The sequence below is a fragment of the Arachis hypogaea genome, chromosome 3 (genome assembly GCF_003086295.3).
Source record: "Arachis hypogaea cultivar Tifrunner chromosome 3, arahy.Tifrunner.gnm2.J5K5, whole genome shotgun sequence".
Lineage (NCBI taxonomy): Eukaryota > Viridiplantae > Streptophyta > Magnoliopsida > Fabales > Fabaceae > Arachis > Arachis hypogaea.
This window is the reverse complement of record NC_092038.1, coordinates 125,436,499-125,453,615: the sequence shown is the minus strand read 5'-3', so window position 1 is coordinate 125,453,615 and position 17,117 is coordinate 125,436,499. Positions and strand designations below refer to the sequence as shown.

Below are 17,117 nucleotides of genomic sequence, written 5' to 3'. Positions count from 1 at the left end.
GGAAAGAGCAAGCAATCCAGTGTTCAAGAAGAAGAAGAGGAATCACATACCTCGCCACGTCCATCACCGCCGAAGAGATCTACCCCTCATACAAAAGGCTCTCAGAAAAGACAGAAAAGCTTTGTACTGCATGATACAAGAGAACCTGCAAATTTGGAGTCACTAGATTTCAAGAATAAATTTCACAAAACTCACTCCCATTTTGATCCCTCTCAGTTCTATTCATGTGCTTTCTATGAATTTCACAAAGAGGTTTTGCTGAAACGTCCTCTCTGCCTCTCTTACTTGGTAAATCTTGAAAAATTGGCCACCAAAGGAATCAACTTTACTTCCATGTTTGATGCTCTGAAATGGACTCCACTGATTCACATTCAAAAATTTATTTACCCGGGGCTGGTCCGGGAGTTCTATGCAAACATGCGCTTGATTGATGGCTCCATCCACTCTTACGTCAAGCGTGTTTACATGACCCTCAATCCTCAAACCATAGGTGCTGCCCTTGGGTATGAAGATGAAGGACCAAAAGTTTACATGATTGATAAATGGGATGATCAAGTTGGCGTTGCACAGCAAACAGTTTTGCAACACATATGTGCAAATCTCTCTGGTTGGATGGACTAATCCCAACTCATCGAGCACTCGGCCTTGAGAACTCTCTGTTGCACCGTATCATCACTCACATCCTCACTCCACAAGGCGGTTCTCACCATAGAGTAACAGTTTCTGATTCTATTATTCTATTTGCTCTTCTTACTTCTTCCCAAATTTCATTTGCTTATATTATGATACGTCATATGTGGGAAGCAGTGAAAAGTACTAAAAAGGCTAATCTTCTATATGGCATGTTCCTCACATGTATATTTGAGTATTTTAAGGTTGATTTGTCTAATGAATCTGTTGAGAACAAGGTTTCAATGATTAAAGGAGGAGGCATTTCGGGCAAGAAAGGCAAGAGATCTGTTCCCTCTGAACCATCTCTCAGTGATCTGGAGAGCCATCCTGAACCCTCAAATGTTACTGCATCAATCCGGGAGGTTCTCAATGGGATGCGTAACATGTCCAAGTTGATGTTCAAATCCCACAAGACTGCCCGGAAATTGGAATATGAACAGGAAAGGGTTTGGAAGAAATGTCACGAAAGAGTTGGCTTCATGATTAAGAGCTTTGAAGATGAAATGGGAACAGGGGATTATGAAGATGATTCCGGTTCAGAGTTCACTCTTTCTGATGATTGATGATTTTTTTTTACGTTTATTTGATATTGGCTCCATTAGGCTCAATCTATTTTTTGTATGAGCATGACTTGATACTCACTGCTCTGTGATACTTTGATACATTCTTGCTACCTTATTATGGATATTTTGGTGTGTCTCTCATCTTTTGTGCAGGTTTTCCTTGATGACAAAAGGGGGAGGAAAAAGAAAATTTTCCAAAATTGAAATTGAAACTAATAAAACAGGGGAGGATCTGCTGAAACAGGGGATGAAATTTTCAAACAATTGAAAATTTATGATCACCCTTGTTTAAAGAACGCATGATGTTGTTTAGCACTGATGATGTCTGATTATATAAATGCCTGAATGTTGATTTATCTTGATGAACATGCTTTTATAGGAATATTCTTATTCATCTTGGTAAACATGTTAGCCTGAAAATTTATTTTTTGGCAGTTCCTTTAAAACTGTGATATCTAATAGCTGCCATACTTTGATTAAGTGTAATTCAAAAATATTTTCCTTACTTGAATAATATGGATCTGATATCTTGACTGGAAAATATTTGAAATTTTTTGTGTGCTCAGTTGATATTGAGCAGAAAATCAGATTACTGATAACAAATGAGTTTTGTATATCATTCAAATATGCTCATAAATCAAGAATTTAGCATCATAAATAAATATGCTAAATAACATTGTTACTTGAAGCTTGATTAAAATGTTACAGGTTTATGCTTCCCTTGGTAAAATAGCATACGTTAAGGGGGAGCCATGTGACATTTAGAAAGGGGGAGAAATTCAAATTCAAAGGGAGTATTCTTTACTCAATCTTTAAATTTCTTTCTATTTCAATTTTAATAATGTTTGTCATCAAGGGGGAGATTGATGAGTTTGGAAAACTCTAAACTAAATTGATGATGATCAAACATTATTAACAGCAAAATTATTAATCTAATCTATATAGTTTAATTAAATTAATTTTGCTGTGCAGGTTTTATTTGGGTCGAAAAAAATAAAAGAAATTGTTGCAAGCCCATGTTAAAAAGCAACATTCAGCATTAATACAAAATTTCCTAATTCACATGGCTGGATTGGTTGCTAAAATAATTGGGCCAGAACTCAAACATTATCATAAGCCCAATTAGTTTAAATGAATCAAAATTTTATTGGGTCAGATTAAGCTTTATTGCTACAAAGCCCAATTTCAATTTTGATGAATGTTTCATGCATGATCCGAATCTAAAATGCATCAGGAAAGCAAATGTTATCACATGCCTCATGCTTTCCAATGGATTCCATTCTTCTCTTTGGGATGGATTTCAAATTTTAATATACAAGCAATGGAAACATAAGTGAGAGAATATGGGTGATATGATTGATGGGATCAATGCAACACGCCACTCAAGCAAGGGAAGTAAAAGCAAATCACATTAATTTATTTCATTACAACTAGTTGCTTTTACTTTAACTCTACATTCTCTCTCATCTCTTTCTCTCTTCTCTTCGGTCATTAACCAGGAAGCCATGGAAGCAACACTCACCGAAAAGAAGAAGTTGCATGCATCAAGACCATCAAGCTAATGATGGCAAGAAAAAGAAAACCAAAAGTATGTTGTGGCTGAGATAATCACCAAATATAGTAAGATTTGGTGAGGTAATCTCGGATCCTTCATACTCAAAAAGAAAGAAGAAGATTCAGCCAGCAAGGAAGAGATTCCTGGAGGCATGGCTTGTCTCTGATTCTGCTCAACCACCACAGGAAGTAGCTAGAGTGGCGAAGTGATGGAAGAGGCAGAGATTGGAGCAGATGAAGCCATCATCATCATGAAGCATCAAGGGCCAGAAATCCATCTTGGAGAGGAAGCCAAGGATGGAGCGCTCAGATTGATGAAGAGTGATGACCAAGGAAGGACTAGAGGTATTTGCATGTTGGTTTTTGCATGAGTTTCCTCTTCTCTCTCTGTGGCCGAACCGGTTTGCTTTGAAGGAAAAGAAGCTAAGCTCGGTTTTGTGTTTCAACTGTGAAGGCTTCACTTCTCTATAAAAGGGGTGAACAGTCATGGTTTGATTCAAGGAGAAAATTTGAGAGTGCAAGGCACAGAGTTCTTAGAGCTACCTGAGCTAACAGTTTTCTCTTCTCCTTCAATGTATTCTGTTTTGTAATTTTTCTGTTTAGTTTTGTCATGTCTTGAGTCTCATGGAAAAAGGCAAACAATGAGGTTTGTATGAAAAAGGCATAGAGCGGAAAAAGGCAGAGAGTGCAAAATTAAAAGAAAAAGCCATAGATGTCTTAGAGTTCCTTTGTTCATCTATGTTGTGTTTCATGATTCTGTGGGAATCCCCTTGTAAGTTGGGTTAGCACTTTACAATTTGTAATCTGGATGATTATAGTGAAATTCCTTCATGTTTGTGATGGAGACTGGATGTAGGCTGCACTGCACTTAGCAGCCGAACCAGGATATATCTGGGTGTAATCTTTTCTCTCTCCTACTCCATTTCTGTTTCTACTGCACAGGAGCTAAAAATAAAAAATGTCTTGTGCCAAGTGACGAGACAAAATGAAAAGGTCTCGTGGCTAGGGACGAGATAAAAATAGAAAAGTCTCCTCTAAATCCAGCAAGTGTTAGCAAGCAAAAAAGGGGCTAAAATTCAACCCTCCTTCTCTTAGCCACTAAAACCATCATATTTATAGGCCAATTTTATAGTGTCTATGAATTTTTGTCTAAACTTTGCTTAATTTACTTTTTGTAATAAATTTTAATTTTTTAAAAATTATTTATTCCTATATTTTTTAAATTAAATAATAATTTTTAATTCTTTTTAGTAAATAGACACCACTTTTTAGACACCATAGTATTCACCTTATTTATATTACTTTTTCAAGTACATGTTTTATATATGCCTTTTATTTTTGAATATAAAAATATATATAATAAAAAAATTCAATGAATATGCGTAATTTTTTTTTAGTGTAGACTTTAAGGTAAATCGCAAATCTTGTTTCTAGAGTTACAAGAAACTAAATCGACCCGGGAGAATTAATTACGAGGAAAGAATTATCATACATTAACATCAAAGTCAATAATGGATGCTCACACTTTAACATCACACATTCGCCTAAAGTCAAATCTCGCAAAAACGATGTTGAACTGTTGAAGATTATAAGAAATATCTAATCTAGTGCTCTCAGCACAGAATTCAGAATTAGCCACAAACATGACATCCCCAGAAGCAAATTACGCACTTGCGTGTTTTTATGTAACATTCATAATCCTGTTGGCTCTTGTATCTAATGCAACACCATTAGCATTCAACTACAAGCGATTCAGTGACACCATAAACACTTTAAACATTGTCGGAGATGTGTATCAAGATAACGGAGCCCTCCAACTCACTGAATACAAGAAAGACAGCCTCGGCAGAGTTACCTATTACAAACCTCTCCATCTTTGGGACAACAAAACCGGCAAGGTCACAGATTTCACCACCCATTTCAGCTTCTCCATCAACACTCCAAACAAATCCTACGATGGCGACGGCATCACCTTCTATCTAGCAGAGCCCAATTTCCCACTTCCAGTTCCAAGAGACGGTAGCGGCATTGGTCTCCTCAGCCGTTATGAGTTGAGTAATCCAAACTACACAAACGAACACCCGTTTGTGGCGGTGGAGTTTGACACCTTTGGCAACGATTGGGATCCTCCCTATGATCATGTTGGCATCGATGTTAAATCTATTGCCACTGCTTTCACTGCAGAATGGTTCAGTAGCAGGGATGAGAGAGGATATGATGCGGTTATCACTTACAATGCAGCTACGAACAATCTAAGCGTGACATTCACTGGGTACAAGGATAACGTGACAAAGATCAAGCAGAATTTATGGAGTAAAGTGGATATGAGAGATGTGTTACCGGAATGGGTTGAATTTGGGTTCACTTCTGCAACTGGGTTGTTCTATGAGTATCATACTCTTTTCTCATGGTCCTTTAGTTCCAGTTTGGACTAGGAAGAAGCACTTGAGAATTTATCACGGAAACATGCCTATATATACATAACAACAGCATATAGGGAGGGAGTTAAATGATTTCACAAAATAAAATGAAGGTAAATGTCTTGTTCTGTTCTGATGTTTTGCTTCTTCATGTACCACCCAATTTTATACTCATAGTAGTATTGCAGTAAGATAATGTTCAGATTAACACCTTTAGCAGGAAAAAACAAACATATATTAAAGAATGGCTTCTTCTCAACTTTTTTAGGGCCTTGCTAAAAGCTTTGCTTCCATTGACATCCCTTACTAAGTTGGTATTTTGGCTTTGGACTTTCGCCAATTTTGTTAAGGCGAGTATTTACAAGAAATTGGTTAGAGTAATTTTCATGCAAAAACCATAGCTAAAAATTGTTAGATACTAAGGTAATATATTTAACTACATTATTTAGAGTTTAATTTTGATACTGTCGGCGTAAAACGTTTCACAGTCATGCAATTACATCCGTTTTTTCGGATAACTATTCACACAATGAATGTGAAAGGGAGTTAATTTTATTAATGTGACATTATGTAATTGGATATACATGTAAAACTATTTTGCATCAAAATTAAATTCAATTATTTAACATGATATGTTTTCATATCTCAATTATCATATTTATATAAAAATTAATTTAATCATGTTCATTGATACCATAAAAAAGTCCTGATGGCCATTGGTTTCTTTCTTCTCCTCTCTACCTCAGCACGAAACGACCTTTCAAGTCCTTACGTTGAAGAGTCATCGCTACCGCTAGACAATAGCAGTTGAATCATAAAATAAAGCAAAATAAGGTAACAATAATAAAAAAAAAATATTTAAGTAATATCAGGTCAAAAGTGACACAGTATGTAATAGCAAAGACTTTATATGCCAAACAAGAAGATAGTGATAAAAAGAACACGGTTGGTTTATTAGTGGTCCTTTTCAGCTTTTGCGTGTGGACCATATACAATATCTATGTAGGTAGCTGCTTGGTAATTGGTACGAATAACCCTTCTGTCTTTGACTGAAGAAGGCCAAGAAGGTGGGTAAAAAGTGAAGACTTTAATTAGTAGTAGTTGCTGAGGACGGTGGATAACTTAAAAATACATGATATCACCAATATAAATGTTATATCAAGATCTTAACCCCTTACCCTGAAATACCAAACAACTTTTTAAAAAAAAAAAAAAGATCCATGGTTCAGTACTATTGTGAAAAGAATTTCTTGCTTGCTTCTTTCCATGTAATATTAGTTGCAAGTATTGCAACTATATCACATGCACAAGAACCACTAGCCTTCAACTACGATCAATTCGCAGACAGAGGAGATACCTTGTATACTTCCGGTGATGTCTATGATGATAATGGATCCCTTCAACTCACGGAGCAGAAGAAAGATAGCTTCGGCAGAGTCACATATTACAAACAGTTTCACCTTTGGGACAACAACACAGGCAGGGTCACAGATTTCACTACCCATTTCACTTTTTCCATCAACACCCCAAACAAATCCTACGATGGCGATGGCATCACCTTCTACCTAGCACAGCCCAGTTTGCCAGTCCCTGATCCAAGAGATGGCAGTGGCATTGGTCTCCTCAGCCGTGATCAACTCTATACTCCAAACTACACAAAAGAACATCCCTTTGTGGCGGTGGAATTTGACACTCTTTCCAATGATTGGGATCCTCCGTTTGACCATGTTGGTATTGATATCAGAGATATCAGGGGTACTTACACAACACAATGGTTCAGTAGTAGGGATGAGAGAGGTTATGATGCTGTTATCACTTACAATTCTAGTTCCAACAATCTGAGTGTGGCTTTCACAGGGTACAAGGATAATGTCACAAAAATTGAGCAGCACTTGTCTTGTGAAGTTAATCTGAGAAATGTTCTGCCAGAATGGGTTGAGTTTGGATTCACTTCAGCAACAGGGTTCTACTTTGAGTATCACACCCTCAGCTCATGGTCCTTCAACACTAGTTTGAGCACTCATGAAGCAAATGACCAGAATAGAAGCAAGAAAGGCTTGGTGATAGGGCTAGGTGTTGGTGCAGGTGTTTTAATATGTGTTTTAGTGCTGGCTAGTTTTATGGGATGGAAGCTGAGGAGCGGAAAAAGGAGAGACAGTTTTGATGTTGCTATGGACAGAGATTTTGAAAGAGGCACTGGACCCAGGAGGTTTTCTTATGAAGAACTTTCTAGAGCAACTAATAATTTTGCAAAGGGACATAAAATTGGAGAGGGAGGTTTTGGTGGAGTTTACAAAGGATTCTTAAGAGATTTGAACATTCATGTTGCCATTAAGAGGATATCTCAGGGATCACAACAAGGGGTGAGGGAGTATGCATCTGAAGTCAAGATTATTAGCCAACTGAGGCACAAGAATTTGGTTCAGCTCATTGGATGGTGTCACCAGAAGAATGACCTGCTGTTGATTTATGAGTTCATGGAAAATGGAAGCTTAGATTCCTATATATTCAAAGGTAAAAGCTTGTTGACATGGGAAGTAAGATATAACATTGCTAGAGGCTTGGCTTCATCTTTATTGTACTTGCATGAAGAGTGGGAACAATGTGTGCTTCATAGGGACATCAAACCCAGCAATGTTATGTTGGATCCTAATTTCAATGTGAAGCTTGGAGATTTCGGGTTAGCAAGACTGATGGACCACGGGACAGAATCGAAAACGGCGAGTTTAGCTGGAACAATGGGATATCTGGCTCCTGAAGCTGCCACAAGAGGTAAGGCAAGCAAAGAGTCAGATGTGTACAGTTTTGGAGTTGTTGCATTGGAGATAGCTTGTGGAAGAAGGATCATTGAACAAAATCTAATCGCAAATCAGATCCACTTGGTGGATTGGGTTTGGGAACTGTATCCCACAGGTAATCTTCAAGAAGCAGCGGATCCAAGATTATATGGTGTTTTTGATAAACAAGAAATGGAGAGGTTAATGATTGTTGGACTTTGGTGTACTCTAACTGATTACACTATGAGGCCTACAATAAGACAAGTGGTTCTTGTGCTTAACTCTGAAGTTCCGTTGCCCACTCTCCCATCACAGCTTCATTCTTCCAACTATTTCGTCCCAAGGACTAGTTCTGCTTCTGGAAATAACCAGAGCCAGCCTTCAACTTCAAGCAATAGCTCTCTCACCACGGGGTCTTCACCGTCTAGCAGCAGTGCAACTTCAGAATCCTCTAAACTTCTAGGAACATGATGTTCATATTCTTAGCAATTATTATAATTATTTCTCTTTCTTTTCAACATGAAATTGTAAATAAATGTTTGACATTTGCTGCTTTTCTATATTTGACCCAATTCATTTCTTCAATCGCTTGTATGTCATCCAGTCATTCTCCTAAAACGAAATTTGGCTCTAGGGTAAGGAAAATTCTTACATATGTTTAATCCAATGCTCTGTTTTTTTTTTCTTCTTTTTTGTTTTTCCTGCAACATAAAAATGTGTTTGGTTTGTGTTTTTATTTTTTATTTTTATTTTTAGTATTTTTTATTTTTTGAAATTTTGTATAAAAAAAAGTAAAAATAATAAAAATAATAAAATCTTATTTTTTGTTTTTATTTTTTCCTTCATAAAATTTAAAAGATAAAAAATACTGAAAATAAAAAATAAAAAATAAAAATGCAAACCAAACCAAACGCACCCTAAAGATTTAGACTCTTATTGCCATATATCATTAGCCTAAACTCATTGCAACACAATCCTTTTGCCAATTGCTATTTGCTACCCTATGCATGGGTGTAAATATATCATTGCCATTACACTTTTTTGTTTTTGATATTAAAATGGTGACGGTGTTTTTTTAAACGTGGTTTATTAGAGTGTTATTTTTAAATGTGGAACTGTTTAATCTATTTTATTATATAAAAATCGAATGTCTGCACTTAATGATGGAGCTGACGTGGCATGCTTTGGAGAGTGTTTTTTGATTTAATTATTTTAATTCATTTAATACAATTTATTACTATGACTTAATTATATCAGCTAATTGATTTGATTAGATATTTAAATATTAATATTTTATTATAATATATATTACTTAATTAATTTTACTGCATTAATTATAATTTGTTATATTAGTTAATTAATTTATTTATTTATAAAGTCTGAAATAAAATAAATAATTTATTGTTTATTCTAATTGAATTTATTAAATTTAATTATACATTATATACGAATTAATAATAATTTGTAAATCACTTTATATTATATATGTATTAACAAAATATTATATATGTCTTAATGTGTTAATTAAATATTATATACGCACAGAAAAATAAATACAAAGATGATTTATATAATATTAATAATATTATATTAGCACGGTGATTTTTTTTGTTTTGATATCATATGGTATTAATAATGATAACATTATTATATAGTATTATATAAACTTTCTAATGTTAGTATAGAAAATTGGAAAATTATTCCTTATGGCAATCATTCTTAGAAGAATAGTGTGTCCTTTATATAGTATTGATAATTGTTGCTTAATTTAAAGTAATTGTATGTTAGTATCTTAAATTTATTTTCAATAATGACCTAAATAGATAAATCTAATTGAATTGAATGATTATATAAAATATTTTATATTATTAATATACTAAAATTAAATTCATTTTTTGGTACAGAATTTTATAGGTAAATTTTATACAAGATTAAGTAATTTTTTATTTTTTATTTGTTTTATCTATGTTACTTTATTTAATTTTAAGTAGCGTCATATATACAATTACTGCCAGTATGATATTTTATAAAATATGAAAATCAATTTTTTTATATTTTCAATATCAATGTTTGAATAGAAGAACTTAACAGACTCACAATGAGAGAGAGAGAGGGGAATTTACCTAGAGAAAAGAAAATCGGCATGAGGATGGTGGCGATGGGCTCAACAACGACGGTAACGGGATGAGCAGCGATGATGACATAAGCTGTGAACAGTGACGGACCTAGAAAAATTTAGTAATGGGAACAAAAATATAATAAAATTTAGGTATAGATATTTTTTTTGCTTCCCACGATATTCAACAAGTTAAGGACTAATCCGTCATGAATTTGAATTCCATTTAAGAATCTACAATTGGCCGGCAAAGAGTTGCTATACATACGAGACAGAATTCGAACCCTCAATACTTATTTAAACGAACGACTAAGTTGATCACTTGATCAATCTAAATTGGTTTAGATATATTCAAAATTTAAAATTAGAACTATCTAATACATATTGATAAGAACTAGAAATATACACACAATCATTATTATAATATTTAAAATAATAAAAATATAATTTCATACACATAGTATAATATTTAAAATAACAAAAAAATATTTAGAAGGACTTTTTTATTTTTAACATGATTAAATATTATTTTTTATATATATTTTTAAACAATTATTTTACTTAATTGTCAAATCTACTTATTATAATTTTTATAGTATAAATAAATTTTTTAACCAAAATAATTACAGTATATTAATACATAGATAATATTTTTTTTATCTTAAACAATTTTTAAAAAATCACTAATAATTAAGTTGTATTTAATTAGAAAACTAAGTTTTAATTTAATTATTAATTAATTAACTAATATAATATAATTAATTATCACTAATTTTTGAGTGTATTTATTTATTTTCATACTAAATCAAATTTAACAATATAATTATTATGTGTTAAGTTTAATAAAATATTTTTTAACATAAAATACAAAAGAACTATTTATATTTTATTTTGAGACAAATATAATATAATAAGTGGTATATATGTATATAAGTATTAATTTTTTTCAAAAAAATTTATGGGGGCAAATGCCCCCTCTATATTAAACGTGGGTTCGTCTCTGGTTGTGAAGGAAGATGGGAGTTGTGAATAGGTAAGCGGCGATGGACTCAGCAACAACATGACAGGAGCTATGCGGTTTTTTTGTGAAAAAGTCGAGAAGAAGAAGATTTTAGGTGAGGATGATTGAGTTTATCTTGCATGGCTATAGAATACAGACTGAAGCTATGAATCATGTGTGATGTGAGGCAAATCCTAATTACTAAAAAGTGTTTATATGTATATATTCGGGGCGGGTACACCCTAAACCCGACGATACCTGTCTTAAGCAAAATCTGTCCCGACTCGAGTCAAGTTATTGCCCTTTTCATCCGGGTATAGACGGGTCGGGTACCTGCGTATTCGAAAACTCCTGCCAAGTCTAACCACGTATTGATACTCCTTTTATTAAGGGTTTATCGCTAGCCAATGGATTGCTATATACACAAGGCGAGATTCTAAGTCCTAATAGTTGTTTAAGCGGACGAGTGAGATTATCACTTAACAAACTCAAATTGATTAAGATAAATACTAATTATTTTTAATATTTTAATACTAAAAATTTTAAGAGTTTGATTTTAATTATAACTTTATAAAATATTTATAATAATAATTATTATATATATTATTTAATTTTTTAAATAAAATTTTTAATATAATTTTATGTATTATTCCGTATAAGGTATGAAAACATATACTAGTTAGAGAAATAAAAATTGGTATTTAATTTGTTAAAAGTACAGAAATTAAATCATCTAATTTGTTATTTATATATTTTCCATAATTTTAAAAAATACCAAAAATTATTGTATTAAGATATATCACTCGTACCACTTTCATATCTAAATTTTTTAGACATGCCTAACGACATAAAGCCCTAATTTTACTAAATACTCTTAGTATTTATAATTACTTAGATATTAATGTTAAATTACATTTTAATGTAATAGTTATGTAGATAAAATAATAGGATATGCGACATAGGAGACCACCAGTCATTCAATTTTAGTCCTTCACAAAATTTAGCAGGTGACTGAGAATATATATATATATATATATATATATATATATGGGAATGTATCTTATGAAATTATATTTTTGATCATTGGATTGATTTAAATGGTTGAAATTAAATGTGTCTAATAAATAATATACAAGTAATGTATTTAATATAGTCATTAAATTTGCTAACGAATTATAATTCAAATGGCATAATTTTTCTGTACTCATCTAAGAAGTCGCGAATTTGAATCTTCTTATCTTTAATTTTTATTAAAATATACCTAACAAATAAATTAAAATAATTATATTTTACATAACTATAAAAACATAATATAAGAAATTATATTATAAAAAATATTATGTTCAACAATATTATACTCAATTATTATGAAAAAAATTGTTTATTTAGTGTTATAAATGAATATAAATTATTTTTAATATTTTCAATAATAAATTAGGATACATATCTTTTACTATGCATACTCTTAAAAATAAATTCATAATTTTTAAAATATATTATTAAATCACTAAATCAACTATTTATATATATAACAATATATATTATTTTATGTATTTTTTATTAAAATAATCAAATTTATCGTAATAAAATAATTAATTTTTTTACCGCACTGTAGTGAAACTCTTCTACGGATACCAGCAAATGAAATACTCTCTTTAATTATTGCAGGCTACTTTCATTTAACATCTCTATAAAAATAATTATTAAAATATATCTAATAAATAAATTAAAATAATATATTTCACATAATTATAGAAAATATAAGAATCTCATTCTCTCATTCTCTTATAAAAATCTCATTCTCATGAGAAGATACATTCCATATATATATATAATATTGATTCATTTCAGGTGATGATATGGATTGTGGAGGTTCCGTGGGAGTAGAAGACTTCAGAATTCTTGGATGTGGGGATGATAGTTACTTAATTAGCTTGATGCAAACACTTCTCTCTTTATAGAATCGGTTTATCTGTGCCCTACAAGTCCTATATCATTAAATAGTCAATGGAAATCCTCCACCCAAATACACTACTTTGGACCATCTTAGATAATAACAGCAGCAATAGGATCAGGACAAAGAAATTAACGGATGAAGTCAAACTAGGACAGGTATTGTTTCACATCTAGTGATAGAAAGAAGACGAATTCATTTGCAAATTCAGGGAGGAAACAACAGAGCAAAAACAACAGAAAATGAGGGAAAGAAATAGGATATGTTAACCAATTGGCTTTGGCAACGTGAAGAGCTGAAATCCTCCTCCGTGGAGATCTTACGCGTCTCGCAATAAACTGAATTGCATATTTAATGTCCCGCTTTACCTTTTGCTCTCCACCTTTCTAGCATTCTCAAGCCACTATCCATGGCCACAACAACATGTCATCAGTATTATCACAAAAGCTACTTTCATCTTTCTTTTCACGTAACATTATTCACACTCCTGATATATTATGATCACCATGCAGAAGTAGAGGCAGAACCCTTATCCTTCAACTACCCGGATTTCAGTAACCCGGGATACACCTTGACCCTTTCAGGAGAGGCCTATCAGGACAACGGAGTCCTCCAACTTACCAAGTTCCATACCAAAGATAGTCTCGGCAGAGTCGTCTACAGCAAACTACTACATCTCACAGACTTCACTACCACTTTCTCCTTTTCCACCAACACCCCAAATAGATCCTTTTACGGTGATGGGATTACCTTCTTTCTTGCAAAGCCAGATTTCCCACTTCCTGATCCTAGAGATGGCAGTGGAATTGGCCTCATGAGTCGTGCCCAAGCGGGTAACTCAACCTACACAAACCAACATCCATTTGTGGCCGTGGAATTTGATACCTTTTCCAATGACTGGGATCCTCCGTATGCCCACGTGGGTGTGGATGTTGGTTCTTTGCACAGTATTTGCTCTAGACAATGGTTCCAGGTTTGGGACGAAAGAGGATATGATGTTGTTATCACTTACAAGTCTAGCACAAACAATTTGAGTGTCAACTTCACCGGGTATAAAGATAACATCACAAAAATTGAACAACACCTGTCTTGTGATGAAGTTAATCTGAGGGAAATCTTAACAACAGAATGGGTTGAATTTGGTTTCACTTCAGCAACAGGATATGCACCAGGGAAGGATTTTTCATACGAGTATCATACCCTTAAATCATGGTCCTTCAACTCTACGGACTTAGAGGCACAACATCACAAGGGTAAAAGCAAGAAAGGTCTAATTATAGGAGTGACCATTGGCGGTGTATGTATTTTGGGGCTACTAGCTTGTCTTTTCAGTTGGAAACTGATGAGGAGGAATAGGAGCTTGGAGAATGCTGATGAGGTTGCTATGGACAGAGATTTTGAACGACGCACTGGTCCTAGGAGGTTTTCCTATCAAGAACTTTCTAGAGCAACTAGCAACTTTGCAAACGGACATAAAATTGGAGAGGGAGGTTTTGGTGGAGTTTACTGAGGATTCCTAAGAGACTTGAACATTCATGTTGCCATCAAGAAGGTTTCCCAGGGATCTCAACAAGGTGTGAGGGAGTATGCATCTGAAGTCAAGATCATTAGTCAACTGAGGCATAAGAATTTGGTTCAACTCATTGGTTGGTGTCACGAGCAGAATGATCTGCTACTGGTTTATGAGTATGTCGAAAATGGGAGCTTAGATTCTTATCTGTTCAAAGGTAAGGGCCTATTAACATGGGAAGTAAGATATAAGATTGCTAGAGGCTTGGCTTCAGCATTGTTATATTTACATGAAGAGTGGGACCACTGTGTGCTTCATAGGGACATCAAACCCAGCAATGTTATGTTGGATTCTAATTTCAATGCGAAGCTCGGAGATTTCGGGTTAGCGAGACTAATGGACCACGGGACAAGTTCGAAAACAACGGATTTAGCAGGAACATTGGGATATCTAGCTCCTGAAGCTGCAACTAGAGGGAAGGCTAGTAAAGAATCCGATGTATTCAGTTTTGGAGTAGTTATTTTGGAGATAGCATGCGGAAGAAAAGTGATTGAACAAAATAAAATTGAAAATCAGATATACTTGGTGGATTGGGTTTGGGAACTGTATGGCACAGGTATTGTTCTAGAAGCAGGTGATCCAAGATTGTATGGTGTGTTTGATAAAGAAGAGATGGAGAGGTTAATGATTGTTGGCCTTTGGTGTACTCACTCTAATTACGTTATGAGGCCCAAGATTAGTGAAGCTGCTCGTGTGCTTAACCATGAAGCTGCATTGCCCACTCTGTCATCTCAAGAACATGATGGCTCTATGTTGCTCTCAAGGATTCCTGCTTTTTCTGGGAATAACCAAACACAGCCTTCTACTTCAAGTAGCTCTGTCACTGCTGGATCTTCACAATCGGGCAGTGCAACTTCACAACTCATTTCTCCATCGTCTAAGATATTGCACACACGCTAATTATGTTGAAATTCATGTACTAATCTAACTAAATTCTAATGTGTTTCTCTCCTTCTTGTACTTTTCACAGATGATATATGCATTATTGTGTGTGATGTGTGGGTAATTTCAATCTTCCGACATGTCCTAAACCTAAATTAAGTTGAGAATTCAAAGACAGACGACTAAACATTTTTCAATCGAGAGTTCATACCTTTAACGTCAATTCTTGAATCTTCTATGGTGGAAACTCAGGGGTTAGAATGCAGTCATAATTAAACAAGAAGCTAAAACTACTAGATTTTAATTGGATGGTCATCATACCCCAAATATTCAATATTGAAGAAGGAGAATGTGCAATCCTAATCATTTAAGAACATCTATTCAGTAAATAAAATTGCTTTCAATATAAAATGGAACAATAAACAAGAGTTACACAAATACCATATCATTCTTCTCCTATTGGTTCCATCCAAAGTTTAGAACATCCCAGGGATATGGTTTCTGATTCCATGTCATATACACACCATTCATCAGCCCTAAAGGCCCTAAAATAGATGCAGTTCTTCCTGCATCCTACTTCACTTGCCGACACAGACATGCTACAATTACTCCCTACAAACAGTGTTCTTTCCCCAAGGCTCTCCAACTTCAACCAATAGAGTCTAGCCAAACTAAGTTTATAAACCTCAACATGATCCACAATATGCACTGAAGATTTTCTTGATACAAGATACACAAGCAAGATGTCTCCATCAGATTCAAGTAGATACTCTCTGAAATGGTGTGAGGAAACAGAAGGAATTGCCCTTGTTGCACTCAAACCAGTTATTTTAAAAACTGAATCAACCTCCTCTAAAATTGCAAGAGTACCCTGCAAACTCAGAGCATAAAACTTACCTTTAAATCCAATGGCATTAGTGAATTGCATAATAGTCCCTGACCTTCCTTTTGAATGTGGCTCAGTAACGGTGCAATCTTGTTTAGTCCATTGAGGCTCCTGTGTATTCCAAGCACCAGATCCTCTGTCCAATTTGTAGAATGCAAAAGCCGGATGACTAATTCCAGTTAGTACCATAACCGTACAGTTTCGATCTTCTGGCGATGAAGAAAGCACAGAAAGTATTATTGGCACCCTAGCATCCCAGAATGGTAGATGATACCACTCTCTGTGCATAGGATTCCACAAATTGTATATAAAAAGCGGTTCTGACTCAGCCTGCAAGATACCATTGGAACACCCTACATAATTTTTCCATGGATACCTTTTCGGTTTTCTAAAGAAGAGCCTACACCAACAACCCCAGACAAAATGTGAATATGAAGTACTGATGCAGTCGCGGCGCGCAACATGCTGACGATACTTCTCAATGTTTTCTCTGTGGTGATTAGAGAGGTGGAGCCAGGGGAGTGTGGACTCTGGATTACAGTTTCTTGGTGCTCTTCTCCAGGACTTAGTTACACCCCCAAAATGGATGTTTTTCTCTAGATTTGGGAACTTTACTTCTACTATGTTGAAAATATGTTTTGGAAGATCAGGCCATGGTGTGGAATTGTTGGATTCTTTGCCACCTGAATTTTGTTGCTTCTTATTCTTCCCCTTAGGAGCCAT

The 17,117-nt window shown here is 34.3% G+C and overlaps 4 protein-coding genes across 4 annotated transcripts; 3 read left to right on the top strand and 1 right to left on the bottom strand.

Annotated features, from left to right (window-relative positions):
• The first annotated feature begins 4,310 nt into the window (after window positions 1-4,310).
• On the top strand, window positions 4,311-8,571 carry LOC112791321 (L-type lectin-domain containing receptor kinase IX.1-like). The gene is made up of 2 exons (XM_072233458.1): window positions 4,311-5,213; window positions 7,166-8,571. Exons 1-2 carry the CDS (start codon window positions 4,433-4,435, stop codon window positions 8,455-8,457), a joined length of 2,073 nt encoding a protein of 690 aa, XP_072089559.1. The 5' UTR covers window positions 4,311-4,432; the 3' UTR covers window positions 8,458-8,571.
• Window positions 8,572-13,189: 4,618 nt separating this feature from the next.
• On the top strand, window positions 13,190-15,632 carry LOC112791319 (seed lectin-like). The gene has a single exon (XM_072233456.1). The coding sequence runs from the start codon at window positions 13,466-13,468 to the stop codon at window positions 14,564-14,566; it is 1,101 nt and encodes a 366-aa protein (XP_072089557.1). The 5' UTR covers window positions 13,190-13,465; the 3' UTR covers window positions 14,567-15,632.
• On the top strand, window positions 14,592-15,526 carry LOC140183581 (L-type lectin-domain containing receptor kinase IX.1-like). The gene is made up of 2 exons (XM_072232039.1): window positions 14,592-14,630; window positions 14,720-15,526. The coding sequence occupies exons 1-2, from the start codon at window positions 14,592-14,594 to the stop codon at window positions 15,524-15,526; spliced, it is 846 nt and encodes a 281-aa protein (XP_072088140.1).
• Window positions 15,633-15,953: 321 nt separating the features above from the next.
• LOC112781495 (probable F-box protein At1g44080) lies at window positions 15,954-17,117 on the bottom strand. Its single transcript, XM_025824546.1, has one exon. It carries the CDS (start codon window positions 17,115-17,117, stop codon window positions 15,954-15,956), a length of 1,164 nt encoding a protein of 387 aa, XP_025680331.1.